The sequence below is a fragment of the Mirounga angustirostris genome, unplaced genomic scaffold (genome assembly GCF_029215605.1).
Source record: "Mirounga angustirostris isolate CCGP_5_RB_7025 unplaced genomic scaffold, mMirAng1.0.hap1 SCAF_13, whole genome shotgun sequence".
Classification (NCBI taxonomy): domain Eukaryota; kingdom Metazoa; phylum Chordata; class Mammalia; order Carnivora; family Phocidae; genus Mirounga; species Mirounga angustirostris.
The window spans coordinates 52,111,801-52,133,886 of record NW_026991721.1 but is presented as its reverse complement, the minus strand read 5'-3'; the positions used below and the strand labels follow the sequence as shown (position 1 = coordinate 52,133,886).

The 22,086-nt window shown below is 37.2% G+C and overlaps 1 protein-coding gene across 2 annotated transcripts in view; it reads right to left on the bottom strand.

The window, feature by feature from the left end:
• RSF1 (remodeling and spacing factor 1) overlaps positions 1-22,086 on the bottom strand; it is a 169,347-nt gene that overhangs the window by 22,945 nt on the left and 124,316 nt on the right. The window contains exons 6-10 of one of the 2 annotated variants that reach the window (XM_064576868.1): positions 14,598-16,351; positions 12,672-12,878; positions 6,765-6,869; positions 5,255-5,334; positions 472-526 (exon numbers count right to left, since the gene is read on the bottom strand). In XM_064576868.1, coding sequence (XP_064432938.1) covers positions 472-526; positions 5,255-5,334; positions 6,765-6,869; positions 12,672-12,878; positions 14,598-16,351 — 2,201 coding nt within the window. Of the gene's footprint in view, positions 1-471; positions 527-5,254; positions 5,335-6,764; positions 6,870-12,671; positions 12,879-14,588; positions 16,352-22,086 lie in introns of both variants that reach the window. The other variant, XM_064576867.1, reaches the window with a different exon arrangement.

Here is a 22,086-nt window from a genome sequence, read left to right as displayed (position 1 = left end):
TTTTTATTAGAGAGAAAGTACAAGCAGGGGGAGCAGCAGAGGGAGAAGGAGAAGCAGGCTCCTCGCTGAGCAGGGAGCCCGACGCGGGATTTGATCCCAGGACCCCAGGATCATGACCCGAGCCGAAGGCAGACACTTAACCGTCTGAGCCACTCAGGCACCCCCACTTTTTTTTTTTTTTTTAAGATTTTATTTATTTGAGAGAGAGCACATGAGAGGGGGGAGGGTCAGAGGGAGAAGCAGACTCCCTGCTGAGCAGGGTGCCCGATGTAGGACTCGATACCGGGACTCCAGGATCATGACCTGAGCCGAAGGTAGTCGCTTAACCAATTGAGCCACCCAGGCGCCCTCCACTTTTAATAAAAGAGGTATACTGTATATTTAAAACTATTCACATTACATAAAGTGGGTTAAATTTTAAAACAATTATGACAGTCTCTTCTTCAAAAATACTACAAACCAGAAACTTACTTGTGGAGGAATGATGTTTTCGATACTGATACCCACATACACCAAACGTTCTTTCCTTTAGGTGAAAACAAAAACGCACGCAAAATGAGATTTGCTAAAAATAAAATTGTTATGAAAACATTGCTAACACAGACAATACTAAAATGACGATTTCATGGTAACGGCAGAGGCTAGGTCATAGACATGTTAGCTACTGTCTATAGAGCTTATCGTACTGGTATCTGTGGGAGGCACAAAACTTTCTAAAGGTAAAAACTGTAAAAAGGTATAACTGAAAATTGTAGTCTTGGAAGTAATTATACTGATGAAATGAAACCTGCGAGCTGAAGTAGACAAGGAAACTTCATGAGGAGAGTTATGCTGCAACTCATTGACAAAGTGATTAGACAGGAAGTCAACGCTGGACTAACTAGATCTTTGTTAGGCTGGACATTTTCATACGTGTATATACACAGCCATTATCTCAAGGTAATAAATATCAATACTAAAAAAAGAAATTCTATGCAATAGAACCATGTCAAGGTCCCAGTGATTGATACTAAAACCATGCGTTTGCAGAGAAGAAAAAAGGCAGTGCAGCCACATGGCTCTGCACCCTAGTTGCTCCAGTGAAGATTAGTTTTAGAGCCAGTTAACACTTCTTCAGGCAATGTGGATTTAGAACACTAACAAGATCTCCATAGTTTCTTTTCAAAGAAACGAACCTTTGTTGATTTTAATCCAACAAATTTTCCATTAACAAACTGATACACCCAATAGGTGTTTTTTCTGGTTCTCCCAAAGTTAATCTAATTCACCAAGGACAGATGAGCTCTTATATGCAGGCCAGTGTAAGTTGAACTGAACAGAAATAACCACTCTTCCTCCCTTTGCTTGTGATGTCCCTTATAGAAGGGCATTACTCATCCAGTTACCTGGGTCCTTCAGAATGCAGCCTTTACTGCCCTAGAAACCCTTGGCTCTGCTAACAAGAATCTTACAGTCTTTTTGAGATGGGTTATAAAGCTATTCAGTCAAAAATTGGGCACATAAGAAAATGATAGTTATTTTAATCAAAACCTGATTTAAAATAGTACAGTTAATGAATTAAAAACTAGGAAAGGCAAAAACAGTACTAGCTGAAATTAACAGGGAAGGCTTCATGGAGAAGTCAGAACTTGAGTTCTCTGTTACTAAATATGTTCAACACCTATCTATCCCTACACTAACCAAGTTTACTGTTTTATCAGTTTCCTCTTTTATACCTCAAAATCTCTACTTTCACTTTATTATTATCTCAACTCAACTGAAAAACATTCAGTTCACATTCACCATATTGAGGTCATGATTTGTGTAAGGCTTGGGAATCCTGAGGGCAAATAATACACGGTTCTTGTCCTCACAATTATTCAACAACTGACTGTAGTCCATTATGAACAGGTATAATGGAAACATGAAGAAGGAATAACTTGTTTGAAGAGCTGAGAAAGTGGAGGCTTTAAATAGGTGGTAACAGTTGAGTAGGCTCTTGAAGGTAGGTATGATTTCTCATCACAGCATTTTCTTGCTCAGTAATCTTATAGAAAGATACTTCTTCCACTCCATCTCACCACCACCTAGCTCAATGATCATACTGGGCCCAGACCTCATCATTACAAATAACCACACCCTTCCTAAAATTTCAATTTCAGGGAATCTATACTCTGACGTCTACTGGCTCACTTTCTGGCTTACTCCCTCTGGTACACTGATTTCAACAATTCCCCTAACTCCAGTGGGACCTCTATCCATCGACCCTAGCCTCTTTTCACTGTCCAATACTCCCTTGTGTCCTTACTTTCCCCCTTACCTGGCTTAGACTCCACGGTCCATCATTATAAATACTCCTTTGCATACACTTTCAAATTCCTTGTCTCTTTCTCTCCTTCCCTCTGTTACATTACCTGGAAAATTCCAACCCTGATTAAATCCAACTCTCTGCTAGCAAACACTAGTAAAAGTACTCTGGAAGTACAGAGCTATTTGAATTCCCAAATAATTCCTGCACCAAGTTCTGGAAGGGATGTTTACCAACCAGTTGAAGGGACTTCTGAAACGTCAAATTTCACAGAGCATCACAGCTCCAGCTCTGGAGACAGTTTCTGGCTAGTCATTGATTACTCATTGACAAATCCTTTTTCACCATACTGTAGAGCCCTTTAATGTAGAGACCACCTATACACTTCATGTTGATTACACTGCCTGGCATAAAGTGGGTGCTCACTACATGTTGGTTAAATGTTGAATAAATGTATGAACAAAGGGAAAGATGCTCCCGTGCTAGGATATAGAGAGTAACCAAGGCCGTTAAGTTTCTAGGATGAGTGCTAGAGAAATTATTTTTACAGATTTTAAAAAGGATGAATAAAAATGCTCATTTTTAAAAACAGGTGGAGTCACCTAGAGTTTACAGTTAATATTTTACTTTAGAAATATACATATTTTGCTCTTTAGAGCCCTTAGGATTCATATATATCAGGATCTATGTATATTAGAAGCTATATATAAAGAAAACTTTGTTAACCAGATTATTGGGAAGAATTAAAAAATAATAGCAATAATTCAATTAACTGGCTTTGTGGCAGACTGTTCTCTCCATAACAGTAACTTTACTCTCCTTTTTGTGATCCAATCTCAAAAAGAATTTAGTGTGTGAACTAAAGCCATAATTCTGGATGTCCTCTTAAAGGATGACATTTAAGTAAAGAGGATTACCAAAAGTAGAAGGGAAAGCAAATGAGTTAGTAAATGGGAAGACCAAGAGTGTGAATAAGTATTGTGGCACATTTTAACATAAATTTCTAAAATTTTAAGTATTTCTTAATTGCAACAATATACCCTATAGTGAGGCAGTAGTCAAAAAATTTTAACCAGCCTTTCCACAAAACTGCTCATTTCTCAGAAGGGCCGGCAGATTTCAAAAAGAATAAAGAAAATGCCTAATTTTTTATTATGATTTAATTTGAAGCATCCTTAGTTAAATCTTTTCTAGTGTCAAAAATAAAAACAGGAACAACTGTGAATATTAAAATAGTCCTAATAATTATATAAAGGACTATTACCCAGAGTTTCTAAATACACAGGTATTGAGACAACTGATTTTTTAAAAATGAAGTATTTTTATCTCCTAGTCAACTTTATAGAGATTAATTTTGCCTTTAAACCAAGTAGCATCCATTATAAACCAGAGAGCTGAAGCTGACTAGTAAGGAAAAAACCAGGATCTGGAGGCTGAAACCACTGAGTTCACAGTATGGGGGGGTAAAATGAGTCGATTATCAAATGAGCTACCTGACTGTCTTAAAACAAGCAAAATTTGGGGGGAGGGGGAAGACTGTGAGATAGCAGGTAAAAGTTACAGTAGCAGCAAATGAAGGTAGTAGGACCAGGAGACATTGTTTAAATTTTCTCATAATATGTACAAATGGGCATCAAATCCTCCTAATTAAGCTTCTGAAAATTCTCTTTTAATACCTCTACTTCATTATGTAAGGTATGTCCTAGTTCAGACCTCACCGGCTCTCCTGGACTCCATTGCAACAGTCTCAACTCTAATTCCTTTTTATTGTTACCAGGGCATGTTTTCTGAAATAGAGACCATGTTTCTTATACTTATCTCTCCTTTGATGGCTCTCTTACTACTTGTAGAGAATAATTTAAATCCCCTAGTCCGATATGCCAAACTGTTCACAGTTCGGCCTCAATCTGCATTTACAACTTCATCTTCTACCACTCTCCCCACCTCACGTTCACATTTTGTTCACACTTTGTCAGGACTTGCCTGATAACCCAAACCCCTATCAGAACTAAAATGCCCCTCCACAGCATTCCTGTATTGCTCCGAATATGCCATGATCTGTCTACTTTACCACTGGCCAATACAGCTGTATTCTGACAGAGGTGAGTTCTCACTCACTCACCTTTTCTCTTCAGTTTGGTACACAGTAGGCATGAATAACTGTTTAGCAATAGAATAATCAAGGAAGGTACAAATAAATATAAATAAACATAAACTTACTATGCTGATTTTGAGCCCCCTTTTAAAGACTGGATTCAAATCCAGTCTTACCTCCTCCAAGAAGTCTTCTCCAACTGCTTTAAGACTACATTGCAATGGTAAATTGGAAAGGGAGGCATATCTTATGACTATAAGTTATGACTCTTAGGACACAGCTCAGCATTTAAATGCTCTTTATTTTAGCGGTGTTAATTCTGCCCACCCAAAGAGATGACATGGGTAACTAGAGCAGTTCTGAGAATTTTCTTGTACTCACTACATACTTAGTAAGGTACATATCCTCCACAAGAACTGGGCCAATATTTATTCAGAGTAGGTTTTGATAAATATTTTAGATCAGTAGTTGGCAAACTTTTCCTGTAAAAGGACAGATAATAAATTAAGCGTGGCAGGGCAAAAGGTTTTACCGTAACTACCCAACTCTGCTGCTGTATGTTAAAGCAGCAACAGACAATATATCAACAAATGAGCATGGCTGTGTTCCAATACAACTTTTTTTATGGACAATGAAACTGGAATATAGAATTTTCATCTGTCAAGAAGAGTCTTGTTTTGATTTTTTTCAATCATTTAAAAATGGAAAAAAAACATTCCTAGTGGGCAATACAAAATTACGGAGCATGCCAAATTTGACCCACAGGTCACAGTTTGCCAATAATTATTTTAGATAGATATATTAACCTATATTGCAAAACAACTGTATTATCAAATTCCCAAGTAAAACATTAAGACACATTATCACAATACCTGCGTTCAGCACGTTCCTTCTTCTTTAAGGCAACATCCAAATCCTGCAATTGTTCTTCTAATTTCTCACACAGTAGTTTCTGAAAGAGCAAAACACGAGTGTTATTTTTTTTTTTTTAAAGAAAGCTCTAGGGCGCCTGGGTGGCTCAGTCAGTTAAGTGGCTGCCTTTGGCTCAGGTCATGATCCCAGGGTCCTGGGATGGAGCCCCGCATTGGGCTCCCTGCTCTGCGGGAGGCCTGCTTCTCCCTCTGCCACTCCCCCTGCTTGTGTTCCCTCTCTCGCTGTGTCTCTCTCTGTCAAGTAAATAAAATCTTTAAAGAAAAAAAAAAAAAAAAGAAAGAAAGCTCTAGGCCCAGCAGGGGACCCTGAGATCAAGAGTCGCATGCTCTACTGACTGAGCCAGCCAGGTACCCCCCCATGAGTGTCATTTTTAACACCTTTCCACAAACATTTATCCCTTGCATGCTGGCTCACAATACTATGCTATTCTGAGAGCTGATGAGGGCTCACACGGTGAATGAACACGGAGATAGTCCTTGTGTTTAACGACATAAAGAGGTGCTTCAGCATCCACTGAACTGAAGATGAGCACAGTATCTCTGCAGTAACACACACGTTGGGGAAACTCCTAGCCTCATCAAGAAATACATTCTATGCCTATGTTGCTGGTGGTAATCAGCGTTTAATATAGCATCTGGCTCAACATGTTTACATGACAGTGATGAAAAGGTTTTAAGACTCCCACAGCATTTTTAAGGGAGAAGGTTCTATGTACAATACAATATAATGGTGCCAATCACTATTTTTAAAAAAGAGAATGGGAAAAAATTACACAACCATGCCACATGGTGATTGGGTCAAAACGGAGCTGAAGAATGTAACTGAAAAAGCTATGCTAAGCCAAGGAAGTCCAGTTCGCTGGGAAATGCAATAAAGCCCATCATTTTTAATGTGAGATGAGACTGGACTTGTGACAGAAAGGACCCCGTGAGTGCAGTCGCATAAAAACAGTCTGTTCTTGGGCTTTCAAAAGAAATTCACCTGAATCACGATATAAGAGAAATATAATCCATGTTTCTATTTATAGTAGCATCATAGTGGTACATAATTCATAATACCATCCATAAAACTGAAAAGAAGGAGGTGGGCAGAAATGAAAAAGAGGATGAAACAAAGGGATAAAGAAACTTAATTCTTCCCTCATATATCATTTTAATTTGGGGCTATTGTGCCTGTAACAAATGTGAGAAAAAAATAAATCTGAGATTATAATTTTATAAAAATTAGAGGTCTTTGAAAAATGCTTTGGGAGAAAAAAAACAAAGGCCTAAAAGATATTAGTAAAAGGTAGTTTTTTTTCAAGAGTCTCAAATTTCACAGAACTTTAAACAAAAGGTAAACAATATTTACAAATTGCTTTGAAAATGAAAAATGTTTAGTGGCTGTCAAGAAGTATTATTCATTGGAATATAACACCGAAGACTAAAAACAAAGGCGTGCTGGTCATACGTGTTGGCAGGGGGGGCAGAACCACTCTCCATCTGGGATGATCATCAGTGGAGGGCGAAGGCAGGCAGTGTGGTACCCACTGTCACAAGAGTCACACAGAAGAATCTGAAATAAACCACACGGAAATGTCAACCTAATTCCACGACTAAAATTCAATGCCTCTGAAGTTAAAGACATTTCAGTAATTTTTTGGTACTATACTAAGAAATACTCTATATCACAGTATCTTTATTTGCATAAAACTAAAAAAGCTCTAATTGGGATCTAACACGTCATTAAAAAAATAATTTGCAATATGTTAAACTACAAAATTTAGCGAAAATTACAAGTCCTTTTTTTTTTTTAAGATTTATTTACTTTAGAGAGAAAGAGACAGAGAGCTGGAGCGTGGGGAGGAGCAGAGGAGGAGGGGAAGGGAGGGGGAAAGAATTTCAAGCAGATTCCATGCTGAGCACAGAGCCTGATGGGGGCTCGATCTCATGACCCAGAGATCATGACCCCAGCCAAAACCAAGAGCCGGACACTCAACCGACTAAGCCACCCAGGCGCCCCACAAGTTCTTCTTTCTTTTTTTTTTAAGATTTTATTTAATTTTAGTTATTTTTTAAAGTAGGCTCCATGCCCAGTGTGGAGCCCAATGTGGGGCTTGAACTCATGACCCTGAGATCAAGACCTGAGCTGAGATCAAGAGTCAGACACTTAACTGACTGAGCCACTCAGGCAGCTCTTAAGATTTTATTTATTTATTTTTAAAAAGATTTTATTTATTTATTTGTCAGAGAGAGAGGGATTGAGAGAGCACACAAGCAGGGGGAGCAGCAGAAAGCCCAACATGGGGCTCAATCCCAGGACCCTGGGATCATGACCTGAGCCAAAGGCAGATGCTTATTAACTGACTGAGCCACCCAGGCGTTCCCTTAGGATTTTATTTTTAAGTAATTTCTACATCCAACATGGGGCTTGAACTTACAATCCCAATATCAAGAGTCACATGGTCTGACTGAGCCAGCCAGGTACCCCAAATTACAAGTTCTTCTGACCTAGAATTATAAACCTTTTTTAGTGTGCCTTGACGACTATAACAACATATCCCTTATAACAAAGTTTTACAGTTCAAGCATCATAAACTTCCCTACCACACATAGGATTTTAAAAATACAAATAATTCCCACTTTACTTATTTTAAGGATTTTATTTATATATATGTGAGAGAGAGAGAGACAGCGAGAGTGAGCGCATAAGCAGGGGAGCAGCAGGCAGAGGGAGAAGCAGGCTCCCTGCTGAGCAGGGAGCCCAACGCGGGGCTCGATCCCAGGATCATGACCTGAGCCAAAGGCAGACACTTAACCAACTGAGCCACCCAGGCATCCCTAATTCCCACTTTAAATAGCATTTCAATTACCTGTCTGTAAGAAACATTCATGATCCTTTTTATAATGAAAATTCAAATATGGAAGGGACAAAGGTATGAGGAATGGAGCTATACTTAGGACCATCATGTTCACAAACAAAGGCTAACAATAATTAGACTTAAGTTGTCATTTTATATTATTTGAGTTTAAGATGACCAATTCTCTGAAATTTAAAATGCGGGGCACCTGGGTGGCTCAGTTGGTTAAGCGATTGCCTTCGACTCAGGTCATGATCCTGGAGTCCCAGGATTGAGTCCTGCATCGGGCTCCCTGCGCAGCAGGGAGTCTGCTTCTCCCTCTGACCCTCCCCCCTCTCATGCTCTCTCTCTCATTCTCTCTCAAATCAATAAATAAAATCTAAAAAAAAAAAAAAGCACACTCAGGAATGTTTAACTTAAACTTATTTTTAAATAATTTTAGATTTACAGAAGAGTTGCAAAGATAGAATTCCCATAAATCTTTACCCTGCTTCCATTAATGTTAACATCTTACATAACCATGGGATATTTATCAAAATTAAGAAATTAACATCAGGGTGGCCTGGGTGGCTCAGTCATTAAGCGTCTGCCTTCAGCTCAGGTCATGATCCAGGGGTCCTGGAATCAAGCCCCGCATCAGGCTCCTTGCTCAGCAGGGAGCCTGCTTCTCCCTCTCCTTCTCCACCTCCCCCTGCTTGTACTCTCTCTCTCTGTCAAATAAATAAATCTTAAAAAAAAAAAAAAGAAATTAACATCAATACATCACTATTAACTGACCAACAGACCTTATTCAGATTTCATCTGTTTTTCCACTAATGTTCTTTTTCTGATTTCAGAATGCAATCTAGGATATTAAACTGCATTTAATCATGTTTCCTCAATCTCCTCTGATCTGTAACAGTTGCTTGGTCTTTTTGTGTTTTCCATGACTTCGACAGTTTTGAAGAATATTAGTCAGATATTAGGTAGACTGCCCCTCAGTTTGGGTTTGTTTGAGGTCTTCCCTTGATTAGATTGAGGTTATGGGTTTTGGAGAATACCACAGAGGTGAAGTGCCCTACTTACTGCATCATATCTGGGGGTACGTGATATCATCATGACCTATTACTAATAATATTAACCTTGATCACTTGGTTACGGTAGTATCTGTTGGTTTTCATCACTGCAAAGTTACTACTTTTCACTTTCCATAGCTATTCTCATTACAAGTACTAAGTCCAGCCCACACTCAGGGGAGGAGGATTAAGCTGCACTTTCTGGAGGGTGGAATATCAAAGAATTTGGAGGTATAAGTTAAAACTTATTAATTAAAATTAATAAATTTCACCCACTAATTTTAGTGCTCATCAGTCCTACATTATTGCTTGCAACAATTGTTACTATGGTGTTCTAATGATGATTACCTATTTCCCTCATGCCCTCTAATATTTGGAATTCTTCTGTAAAGAAAATGTCCTTCTCCCCCATTTATTTGTTTATTCAGTCACTTTATATCAGGATCAACTAACGAAGATTTATTTTCTTTGGGTTAGAATCTAAAACCATTATTTAATTTATTGTTCAAATTGCTAGTTCTTTCTCCTTAGGACTCATTTGCATCCTTTATTTTAAGCACTTTTTTACTTCCTGACACTATGGGACATTCCTGGCACATCTTATATTTTCTCTGCCCAAGCCTTTGTATTAGCCATTTCTCTTAGAAGCCCTGGTTCCTTTATTGGACAATGCTATTTAGAAACCAAAATCTGGGGGCAACTGCGTGGCTCAGTTGGTTAAGTGTCGGACTCCTGATTTTGGCTCAGGTCATGATCTTAGGGTCATGGGATCCGAGTCCTGCGTTGGGCTCCCTGCTCAGTGTGGAGTCTGCTTGTCCCTCTCCACCTGCTCCTCCCCCTGCTCTCTCTCAAATAAATAAAATCTTAAAAAAAAAAGAAACAAACAAACATCTGGGTGCTGAGTGCTATGATACTAGGTATCACTGCTTCTAGGCTCTCTCAGAGGACAGAGCTATGATATATATGTACGTAGAGCAATCCATGTAAACACACAGATCTATATTAAAATAAGCATGAGTTCATACCAGTATCTCCAGCTCTAATCCAGTACCACAGGGCTCATTCTAGCCTTTGACCTTGCTCATTTGTGGCTCCAGTTCTCCACGCTTCATTTATTTGTTCAACTGTAGTATATATGAAAGCAGTTTCTAAACTGCTAACACGAACCACGGGGGCTTAAAGGAGAGCAGTGGGATGTGCACCCAAGTGCAGCGATTTAAAAGTGAAAAGCTGCCTTCCCCCTTCTCCTTACAATGCATCACCATTTGCTGCCAATACCCAGAACTCAATACTAAGTCATGTGAGCGTTTAACTTGAGTTATACACCAACCGATCACACAGGCATATGTAGACTACCCTGGGCACCTGATTTCATTTATCACATTGTTTGCATGGTAAAACGTAATCTAAATTTCAAATAACAAAATTAAAAGTAAACTTTCAGAATATAATTTATTTAAAAAGTGATGTTTGTCTCTATTCTGTAATAAAGATAAAATTCCGTTAAAATTCTACTGTGTGAGATTTCCAAGCCTCAGGCAATGATCCATTGATTTTGACTAAAGCACGTGGAACACCCCATAGAGTTCCAGATTCATCAATGAATTTATTGTTTTTCTGCTGTAAGCTCAGTGAGGACAAGGACCATGTCCTTCTAATTCAGCGTCATTTCTGTACCACTTACACACATCATAGTCGCTTGACATTTTGATTTATGATTATCCTTAAACATTGGGCATAAGGAATCCACCACATCTTTAGTTTCTAATGTCACTCATTTTTGGCAGAGTAGCCAGGAATGGGATTTTCAGAGCAGTTATTAAAATAACCAAATAAATGAAAGTCCTATGTGTGTGTTCCAAGAAGGGTGCAACTTTCTTCATTTCCTCAACATCACCTCTGCTCACTTCATTTTACTTCTCATTTCCTCACACCCCGTTGCTGCTAACATCTATTGCTGCCTCAGTCAAAATGCATTCTCTTGGTTTAAAAAGATATTAGAAATGGCAGGGAAAGAACACAGGTGCTGATTTTTGATTTGGAGGGCAGAAAAGACCACTATCTCAAATCTTCTCTTGGCCTTTCTCCACACAAAAATCTTGACCTAACTTTCATAGCCTGATGATCATAAAAATTCTTGGAAGGGTCTTCTCAGCATAATTTCAACATCTATTCTCAGAGCTAAACTCCTTCTCTGTTTCTGAACCCTCTGAAACTATGGGAATATGATAAACATTATTGATAAATTTAATTTCCAGATATGACTGTAACATTAAGGAAGAGAAAGAACAAGTAAACCAGAAATAGCTTTAAACTAGCACATAATAGATGTCAGGAACCGTGCTAAGCCAACTTTACATAACTTATTAAAAACAACCCTCAGCAGACAGTCTCTCCTCTGCTGTCCTGTCCACTGCTCCCCTGTAGTGTGTTCCATAAACTTCTATCTCCTTTAAAAGACAAACAAACAAACAAAAAGCCCTCAAAAGCAGTATGTAGTAGTATTCCCATTTTACAACAAAGAAATTAAGATACTGAGAAGAGAACACCTGGTAAGTGGTGGAAGCCAGACCTACATCCACGACGGTCTGGCTCTAATGCTTTTCCTATCATCATCCCACACTGCTTTCTAGGAAAAAGAGCCTTGGAGAACCAGATCACATGAATTTTCCAAACTTTACTGGATTTCGAAAAGTTTCTGCTACACAAAGTTCTACCTACATGGAAGCATCTTTCTTTATATTTCTTTCTACTTAGTGGTTAGAAATTGCCTTGAAAGTCACATCTATTCAAAACAGACCAATTGTAGAGAATTGGGTATAAGAAGAGTGTTTCTTCAATAGGCTCTTTAGAAAGCTCGTATGAAATGCAAAAATTATATAAACAGGTTAGGAACTGGATTTCCTGATTTAGGCTACTTTTGAAGAACTTACTTCCTCGGTAAGTTCCACTGTCAGTATTCTTCTGAAGATATCTGGTCTAGAATTTATCCTTTTCATTTGGGTTTTTTTGGGGGGTGTTTTGTTTTGGAATTCCCCATTTTCTAAAGTTTAAAGCCCTACTAGGTTACTACTTGACTTAAATGTTGCTACAGAAAGCAATAAGGCCTTTAAGGCCTTACTTCTTTAAAGTTGTCACTTCAGAAATATCATTATAAATTAAAGGGAAAGAAGAAACATTTAAAGAAGAACAGAAGAAAAAAATTTGAATTAATTTGTTGATCTGTGAGAAGAGGTTAGGAGTGTATCCTTAAGTAGAGGAAATATCAATACATAAACCAAGTAGAATGAAAGCAGAATTGGGTTATTATTTGAGAAATAGAAATAAAGGTTATTTTGTGCACAAAAGCTGTGCAGCATTAAAAAATTTCAAATCATGATCAATCCCAGAAGAGGGAGGCTGCTTTGGGTAAACACAGCATGCCAGTAAGATGAATATTGTTCATTTAGATCAGGTACGTACTAGCTCAGGATGGTTTGGAAGGCCACATTTTTTGCATGGTTCATCATCATCTGCTAGGATGGCTTCTTCACTTTCCTTTTCTTCCTCTTCCTCTGAAGCTGCAGATGATTTTTCACTGTCCGACCCTTCACTTTCATCATTGCTGGAATATTTCCACCTGCCACGTGTTCGAGAACCAGTCCATCGAACTTTGCCTTTGGGTTTTACCTTATATAAAATTAAAAATTGGAATAATTTGGTATAATAAGAACATTAAAAAACAAGCTTCTCATTATATGTCAATTTTTAGTCAAAATACAAGAAGAAAATGAAAATTACTCTATCTTCATCAGAGATCTACCTACTATTAAATTTTGGTACATATTTCCATTATTTATTCTACTTTTGTTAGGGGGGTTTATAATGAACATTCTGTCTTATAAGTATTTCCCTAGTCATAAAATATATTATTAACATCACTGTAAACGACTGTATAATATGCCATCACACAGCTGTATTTATCTAATCCCTTACTAGACAGACATTTAGGTAGTTTCCCAGTTTTTCACTTTCACAAAAAATGGCTCCTTGTAAATATAAATTTTTACAAACCTCTGTGGTTAGGATAAATTCCTTGAAGAGGATTCTGGGTCAAAGGCCATGCACATTTTAAAGGCTCTCTAAGAGAGCACTGACTATATTCTCACATATTGTTATATAAAAGTTTCAATTCCCATATTAGAGATGAATGTAAAATTTTTTATGGGTCAGAACTGTATATAACAATCCTGACAAATATAAAAATGTATTATTCAGAGAATAAGTTTATAATGTTGTAAACTGCTTTTTACCACCTGGTTTCAGTCTTTTGATTCACAGTTCAGTTCATTCCTACAGTGTAAGTCCCCATCAAAGACCAAAATAATTCTAACAACAGAAGGGGAAATGCTTTTAAAGAATTAAAAATTTAGTATTTCAGGGAACAAAGGATTACTTACAATGGAGGACAATCTGATCACTTAAATAAATTAAAAATAAAAGTAGCAGTTTTCATTATAACAAACTCCTATAAACGAGCTGTAGATTTGTACTAGATTTTGCTTAAAATAAAAGAGTCATAGAAAAGAGAATTCTGGCTTCTAAGACTAATGATTAAATGGGGGAAGACAGACACTCTCATACACAGTAAGGAGAGTACAGTAATGGGGCCTTTTGGGGAGGGCAATGTGCCAACAGCTATCAAAAGTTAAAATACACACATGCCCCTTGACCCAGCAATGCCAATTCTAGGAGTCTATTCTAAAGAAATACTCACTTATGTCCAAAAGGATCTTCAATGCAGCATTGCCTGTAATAGTGAAAAATTGGAAACAACCTAAATGTCAATCAATAAGGGAGTGATTAAATAAACTGAGGTACATCCACACTATGGAAAATTGTGTAGCCATCAATAACCAAAAGGTAGACTACATCTACTGACATGGAAAGAGTTCAGAGACACAGTGATAAGTGAAAAATTCATAGAAAAATGAACATATTCAATTTATTTTTTAAGTGAATGGGTAAGTATTTATGAACATACATATTAATGTATGGAAAAAGAATTGGAAAGAGATGTATCCCAAACTCTTAATAGTGTTTATGAGGCATTTTAATTTTTCAATCCTACAGGTTAGGTATTACCTGCATAGTTTACAAAGAGAATATATATTCCCATATTGCCTGTAATAGAGAAAAAGTTTAAAAGATGACAAGATTATACAGCATGAAATTTAATATTTGGGGATAACTAGTGAGAAAAGACATCTCAGATATAGGAAGAAAGATACCTTTTTTTTTTTTTTAAAGTGCTCTTTGAATGACTTCTTTTTAACCAAAATCAAGAGCTACACTTAGGCCCAATTATTTCTAATAAATAGAGAATAGGAGAAATTTTACCTTGCTTACTTTAGAATTCGTATCCTTCTCCGTTTTTTTCAGATTTTCTTTTTTGTCTGCTTTCTGTAAAGCTGCTGACTCTTCATCCACTTCATCTTCTCCTTCCCCTCTTTTTTTATCAGCTTTCTGATCTCTGATCTCAGCCACTTTTGCTGTGGGTCTAGATATTCTTGGAGACCTCCTTAAAGTACGACCTACATTTGTTTTCTCTTCTTCCTTTTCTGTCTTCTCTTGCTTCGTTTCTAGTTCTGGAACTTGGGGAGGAGAATCTGGCTTCTTCTTCCGACTGGATATCCTAATTGTTAATTTGATGCCCTCTTTCTGCCTTTCAGAGGTTATCTCTGTGTTTTCTGAGGCAGTGGTTTCTTCTTCAGGAACCAGCTTATATTTAAATTTGCTTTTTTGTGTAGAACCCTTTGTCTCAGAATGATCCTCTGTGCCAGAGGTCTGGGCATTGTCCAGATGATCTGTTTCTACCTTGGTGGATTCGGAATCCTTTTGTAGAATTTCTGGGTCTGTTTTTTCTAGGGGCTGACTTTCAGTGGAACTTGAGCTCTGACATTCCACCACTTCCTTTTCTGAGGCTAATTTCTCACAGTCGTCCATCATGTTAGATGGTGCTGAGGTTTCAGCTGCCTCAGGAGAGACTAGCTTTACTGATTCTAGAGTATACTTTGGAACCTCCTCTGGTATTGGACTCAATCTTTGTGTATCCTTATCAAGAAAAGTCTTTTTGGACTTCTCTAACTTTTCAAGACATTCTAGGACTGGTGTGCGCTTATCCTTTTTACTTTTGGGAGACTTCTCGTCAACTTTCAGGGTACAAGATTCAGTGGCAGATAAAGCAGTTTTCAAAGAGAGATCCTTTGCCATCTCAGAAGTCTCAAGAGAGATTTCCATTTCTGGAGGACCAGTCTCCTCTAATTGCCCTTTTTGATTTTGGGACTCTAAGACTGATACTGAACTATCTGCATCTTTCCCTGTAGGGACCACTTCCTTCTCAAGATCACCTATTTTCATATTCGTTATGACAGAATTTAAGGACTCTGCTCCATTTCCCTCCACGATGACACTTCTGTCTTTAGAGGGGCTACAGCTATCTTCTTTTGTATCATAAAACCTTGTCTCCATTTGTTCTGTCTTAAAATTTGCAGTTACCTTTTCATCACTAACTTCTCCATTTACCAGTTGTTTCCCTTCATGACCCAAAATAGTGATTGTAGAGATCCTTTTACAAGTCTCTTCCTCTTGTTTTATTTCATCTTTCAAAAACTCTTTTGTTGGAGTAACTGATTTACACAAAGGTCCTTTGATTGGACTGTCAAAATCATCACTCAGTTTAATTTCTCGTTTTTTTAGTGGTATCTTCGCCTGCTGATCATTTTTAATTTTCTCGGTTTCTTCAGTAGACTTCTCAGTGATTTCTTGAGAAGATCGAACATTGCCACCAAACTCCAGCCTCTCTGGCTCTAGCTTCTCCATGCTACCTTTGATATCTTTAGGATCTGCCCTAAATTCCTTTACTTCAACTTTAGTGGGTTTGACATTTTCCTTGAAGGAATCACTTTCTTCTTTGATAATCCTTTTTTCCTCACTTTCTGGCAAAGGTTTTTCTAGCTTGACTATGACTGGCAGTTTGACAAGTTCCTTTTCATCTTTTTCTATTTTCACAGTAGCCTCTTCCAGAGCACTGGGTGTAGAACAGTTTTCTGAATCTACTGGCTGCTCTTCACTTTTCATCTTTTCATTTTCCTTCTGTTCCTCTAAAAATCAGGAAAAAATTTACATAAATCTAAGCATTCAAGATTATAAAATATAAAAGGCTAAATATAATAGATATTCCCATTTGAAATTTCCCTCTTAAAAGAGGTGGCTTGTCAATGGACATTTGACCAAAAAAGAAACATAAAACAAAAAACAAAATACCCCAAATCTGACAGTGAAGGAATTTACCAAACCTGAAGCAAAGCTTCTAAATATTAAAAAATGGTTATTCAGAAAGATTCATGTTTCTGCTTTATACTTTTAGCTTCAGTGTTCTCAATGGAATGCAAATGTTTATACAGTTCAAATAATTTATTCAAGCTCAAGTGATGGCTTAAAAATGTGAACTAAAAATACTACATAAAACATTTCCAAAAGACCGTATTTGTTTTAAAAACTGACAAATGTTCTTCCTTGCAAGTCACTGAGCACTTCATTTCATTGAGGTAACGTGAGCATGGCAGTGGAAAAATGTTTGTTTTATGCTTCATACGGATTATAAAAATAACACAATTCTGTACAGAAAATGAAACATATGCCCACAAAGAGAAGAAAAGGTCCACAATCCTAATACCCAGAGGCAACCACTATTACTATTTTACGTTACTTCATTCTAGTCTTGTATATTTTTGACAAAGTTTCAGGATCATGTTGCCCCATTTTTTTCATTGAAACACTATCACTTTCTTATGATATTTAATGCCTTTTAAGAAATGAGACTTATATAACAGTCCTCAATGTGGTTGTATTACAATTTACTTTATCAAATGCCATTAGTGAACATTTCAGAAGTTAATATGTTACCAACTATGTATGTTTATCATCAATTCCTCTTTTTACCTTAATTGGCTATGTATTTCCAACTTTTATGGAGTATCTAGTAGTACAAAAACCATATGTGGCAAATAGCATCATCTTTGTGAATTTTTTTTGCATTTAAAAAAAATTTTTATTTTACTTTAAGTAGGCTCCATGCCCAGTGTGGAGCCCAATGTGGGGCTTGAACTCACAACCCTGAGATCCAAGACCTGAGCTGAGATCAAGAGTTGCATGCTTAACCAACTGGGCCACCCAGGCATCCCAACAGCATTATCTTTGAATGGGATTACACAGATTGCACAGACAATGTAAACCAGTGCTCAGAGAATCTGAGCAGAGTGTTTTCACAGAATTCTTCAAATACTAATTTCATCTCTATTTCCCATCACTTCACCCTATCCTTGTAACTAAAAAAACTCAGCTCTAAATGGAGTTTTACCAAAGTAGTAATTTTTACAAAAAATTTTGCATAGATTATGCCAAATTGATAAACCAGAGTTACAATGTATTTTGTAGGTATAAAACAGAATAAAATAGAAGGGAGGTGAAGTAGGACATGTTTTTGAAAATAATAATGCAATATCTTTAAAAGAGTAAATATTTAAATTATAAACCACTATTTCTTTTACTTAATTCATGTTGCAAATTTACCATTCAAGGACCACTAAGAACCATTCAGAACCTGAAACAAAGGATTAGTATTGCTTTTCACTCTTTACACTGTTGTGATTTCATATATGCATGCCACCAAGGAAATTAAAGACATGACACTAATGATCTGATTTGTGTGTCCTCTCCTTCTCACTGAAAAAATAGCCTTAGTAAATTCCTGATTATTGAGATTGGTTAGCCTATTAGGAAATCTAATTAAATGAACATCTTGGTTAACAATTAAAATACTGATTACCATTTTTAAAAATAACTTCAACCTAATACTAAGGGTTTACAAAACACAATTTAATAATTCTTCTATATGTTTTGGCTCAGAAAACAACTCAGGACCTCACTATGGCTCTGACTGAGGTAAAATGACACTATGTTTTCATTTGGCAACGGTGAATGAGAAAGATCTCTTCACTGACTTTAACTGATTCCAATTTGGTAACAACATGGCAAAATAAAATGAGGAATAATATTAGGTTCAAGGCTCCCAGGCTCGTGAATCCTAATTCACCTAGTGAATTCCGCATATGTCTCAAACTATCTGATCCTCATTTCTTCATCTACAAATAAAACAGTTGGAGTAAGTGAGCTGAAAAATTACACTTTGCTTATATTTCTCCTAACCCCAAAATGTTAAATTCTTGGTATTTTTGTGTTTGGTTCAATTCCTTTCAGATGTGAAAACATTTATTACTCCAGCTCCCCTAGATTACATAGATGTGTCCCTAAAACCGCAAAGAAAACAGAATCATTACAGAAAATGAGCCTTCAAGCACAATCACAACTGGTTAAAAAGATCATTCAGTTACATAAGCATTTTCCCAAAGTTTCCTTAAAAAGAAACTGGAAAAGAAATGCAAATGAGTTAAGAGACATAAAATTTGAAGAAACAAAACTTAAGGTAAAACTCTCTTCAAAACTCACAATGGAGCAGCAACACTGCTTGGCAAACTTGAGGCAATTCAAGAGAAGTATTATCTACCGTAGGTTTTTAAAGCAGATTCATTCATTTACTCAACAAATTTTTACTGATCACCTATTATGTGCTTTCGCAACCAGCCCAACCACAATCACTATGGAATAAAACACTGAATGTCCTATAAAAGTTAACTGTAAAGGACATCACTAGGTTTCTATCCAGTACAGACAGACCTCCTTTTATTGGGCTTCACTTTATTGTGCTTTGCAGATATTGCATTTTGTTCAAATTCAAAGCTTGTGGCTACCTTACATCAAGCAAGTCTATTGGCACCATTTTTCTAAAAGCATTTGCTCACTTCATGTCTGTCACATTTTGGTAATTATCATAATATTTCAAGGTTTTTCATCATATTATATTTGTTATAGTAATCTGTGATCAGTGATCATTTGATATTACTATTACAATTGCTTTGGGGCTCCACGAACCACACCCATTTAAGATGGTCAACTTAACTGATGGTAAGTGTGTGTGTTCTGACTGCTCCACCAACTGAGCATCCCCCTATCTCTCCTTCTCCTTGGACCGTCCTATTCCCTGAGACACAACAATACTGAAATCAGGCCAGCTAATAATCTTAAAACAGTCATTACGTGTTCCAGCAAAAGGAAAAGTTGCACATCCTTCCAATTAAATCGAAAGTTAGAAATGATGAAGCTTAGTAAGGCATGTCAAAAGTCAAAAGATCTACTCTGCCTGTGCTCCATGAGGGGAACAACAAAGCCTGGATGATAGCACGTCTGTTTACAACAGGGTTTCCTGAATATTTTAACCCCACTACTGGGACCAACTGCTCAGAAAAAAAGATTCCTTTCAAAATACTGCTGCTCATTGACAGTGCACCTGGTCACCCAAGAGCTCTGATGGAGATGGACAAGATGGATGTTGTTTTCATGCTCGTTAATACAACATCCATTCTGCAGCCCATGGATCAAGGTGTCATTTCCACTTTCAAGTCTTATTATTTAAGAAATACATTTCATAAGGCTATAGCTGCCATAGATACTGATTCCTCTGATGGATGTAAGCAAAGAAAACTGAAAACCTTCTGAAAAGGATTTACTATTCTAGATGCCATGAAGAACATCTATGACTCATAGGAAAAAGTCAAAATACCAACATGAACAGGAGGGTGGAAGAAGTTGGTTTCAGCCCTCGGGGATGACTTCATGGGGTTCAAGACTTCAGTGGAGGCAATAACTGCAGATGTGTTAGAAACAGCAAGAAAACTAGAATTACAAGTGGAGCCTGAAGATGGGACTGAACTGCTGTAATCTCATGATAAAACTTGAACAGATGAGGAGTGGCTTCTTATGGATGAGCAAAGAAAGTGGTTTCTTGAGATGGAAACTCCTCCTAGTGAAGATTCTGTGAAGATGATTGAAATGACAGAAAGGATTTAGAATACTACATAAACTAAATTGATAAAGCAGTGGCAGGGTTTAAGATGATTGATTCCAATTCTGAAAGAAGTTCTACTGAGAGTAAAATGCTGTATCAAACAGCACTGCATGCTAGAGAGAAATCACTGATGAAAGGAAGAGTCAACTGATGTGGCAAACTTCATTGTTGTCTTTTTTTTAAGATTTTATTTATTTGACAGAGAGACAGAGAGAGAGCACAAGTAGGCAGAGCGGCAGGCACAGGGAGAGGGAGAAGCAGACTCCCTGCTGAGCAGGGAGCCTGATGCGGGACTCGATCCCAAGACCCCAGGATCATGACCTGAGCCGAAGGCAGACGCTTAACTGACTGAGCCACCCAGGCGCCCCTGCTGTCTTATTTTAAGAAACCGCCACAGCCACCCCAACCTTCAGCAACCATCACCCCGATAAGTCAGCATCCATCAACATCGAGGCAAGACCCTCCATCAGCACAAAGATTATGACTCACTGCAAGCTCAGATGATGGCGAGCATTTCTTAGCAATGAAGTATTTTTGAATTAAGATATGTACATTGTTTTTGTAGACATATACTGCACACTTAACAGACTACAGTAGAGTGCAAATATAACTTTTATAATCACTGGGAAACCAAAAAATTCCTTTGATTCATTTTATTGTGATACTTGCTTTACTGGGGTGGTCTAAAACTAAACCTGCAAGATCTCGAAGGTATGCTTTTGTATGTTTCCTCTTTTTTCTTACTAAAAGAACCTGGTTTTTGTTCAGTAAAGTACTTGCCTCTTTAGATACCTTATAGCTAGGAGTCATACGATCCAGTTCTGACCAAGGAAATATATGAGGAAGTCTCCTGGGTGAGATTTACCAGGTTCAGCTGACCTACGCCTTTTGCCCTTTCTCCTTTCTATCCAAAGTCTACACACAATACATGGAGAGGGAGCAATCAAAGCCACACTGTAAGGATAGGAGACTAGGAAGGGTATTTGATGGCTTCACGGAGCTGCTTAATCAGACTTGGACTACTGACTACCTCACTTTTTATTCCAAGAAAAAAAACCCCAATGCTGTTTGAACAAACATGTAGCCAAATGTAATCATGTCTGATACATTTTCCTTTCACTTTTGCTTTCTATTACCTTTCCTTTTCCATACTGACCAAAATTTATCCATATCCACTTAATACATATTGGGTTTGTCATCCACTGGGTGATAAAGGGGTAACTAATGCCTGATGAGGTGTAATTTCTTTATAATCTTCCTCTTCTAAGCCAAGACTTAATTTTAAAATAGCATAGTGGTTTCAGAGTCTGCTCCAATCTTATATACCTATGGTAAATTAATACACTTAAAGAGCAAGCTGGAAATATCCACTCTAAAGCCTGAAGAAATATACTCTATAATAGAGTAATTCTGCTTATAGAAAATATACTTACATATACTATACAGAAAAATAAACATGAGTATTTATTACAGCACTGCTATAAAACTGCAAAATTAGAAATAATCTAAATATCCATCAAATAGGAAAATGAATAACCACTGTACAGCAAATAATAGAAAAGAAACAAATTACATGGATCAATATGGCTAAATTTCAGAAACAGAATGATGAATGAAAATAGCAAGATGCAAAAGGAGCGAACATGTATTCGCAGTAGTTATAAAATGCATAAAATGAGGCTATATATTGATATGGCTACATACGTATGTAGCAAAATCATAAACGTATGTATAAGAATGATTCACAGGACTGTGGGGCCATGCCTAGAAAAGTAGGGAAAAGGAATGGAATGGAAAATGAGGGGAAAATATCTGCTTCTGTAACAGTTTTAATCAAAAGCAAATTTTAGCAATATCTAAGTGTTTTATACT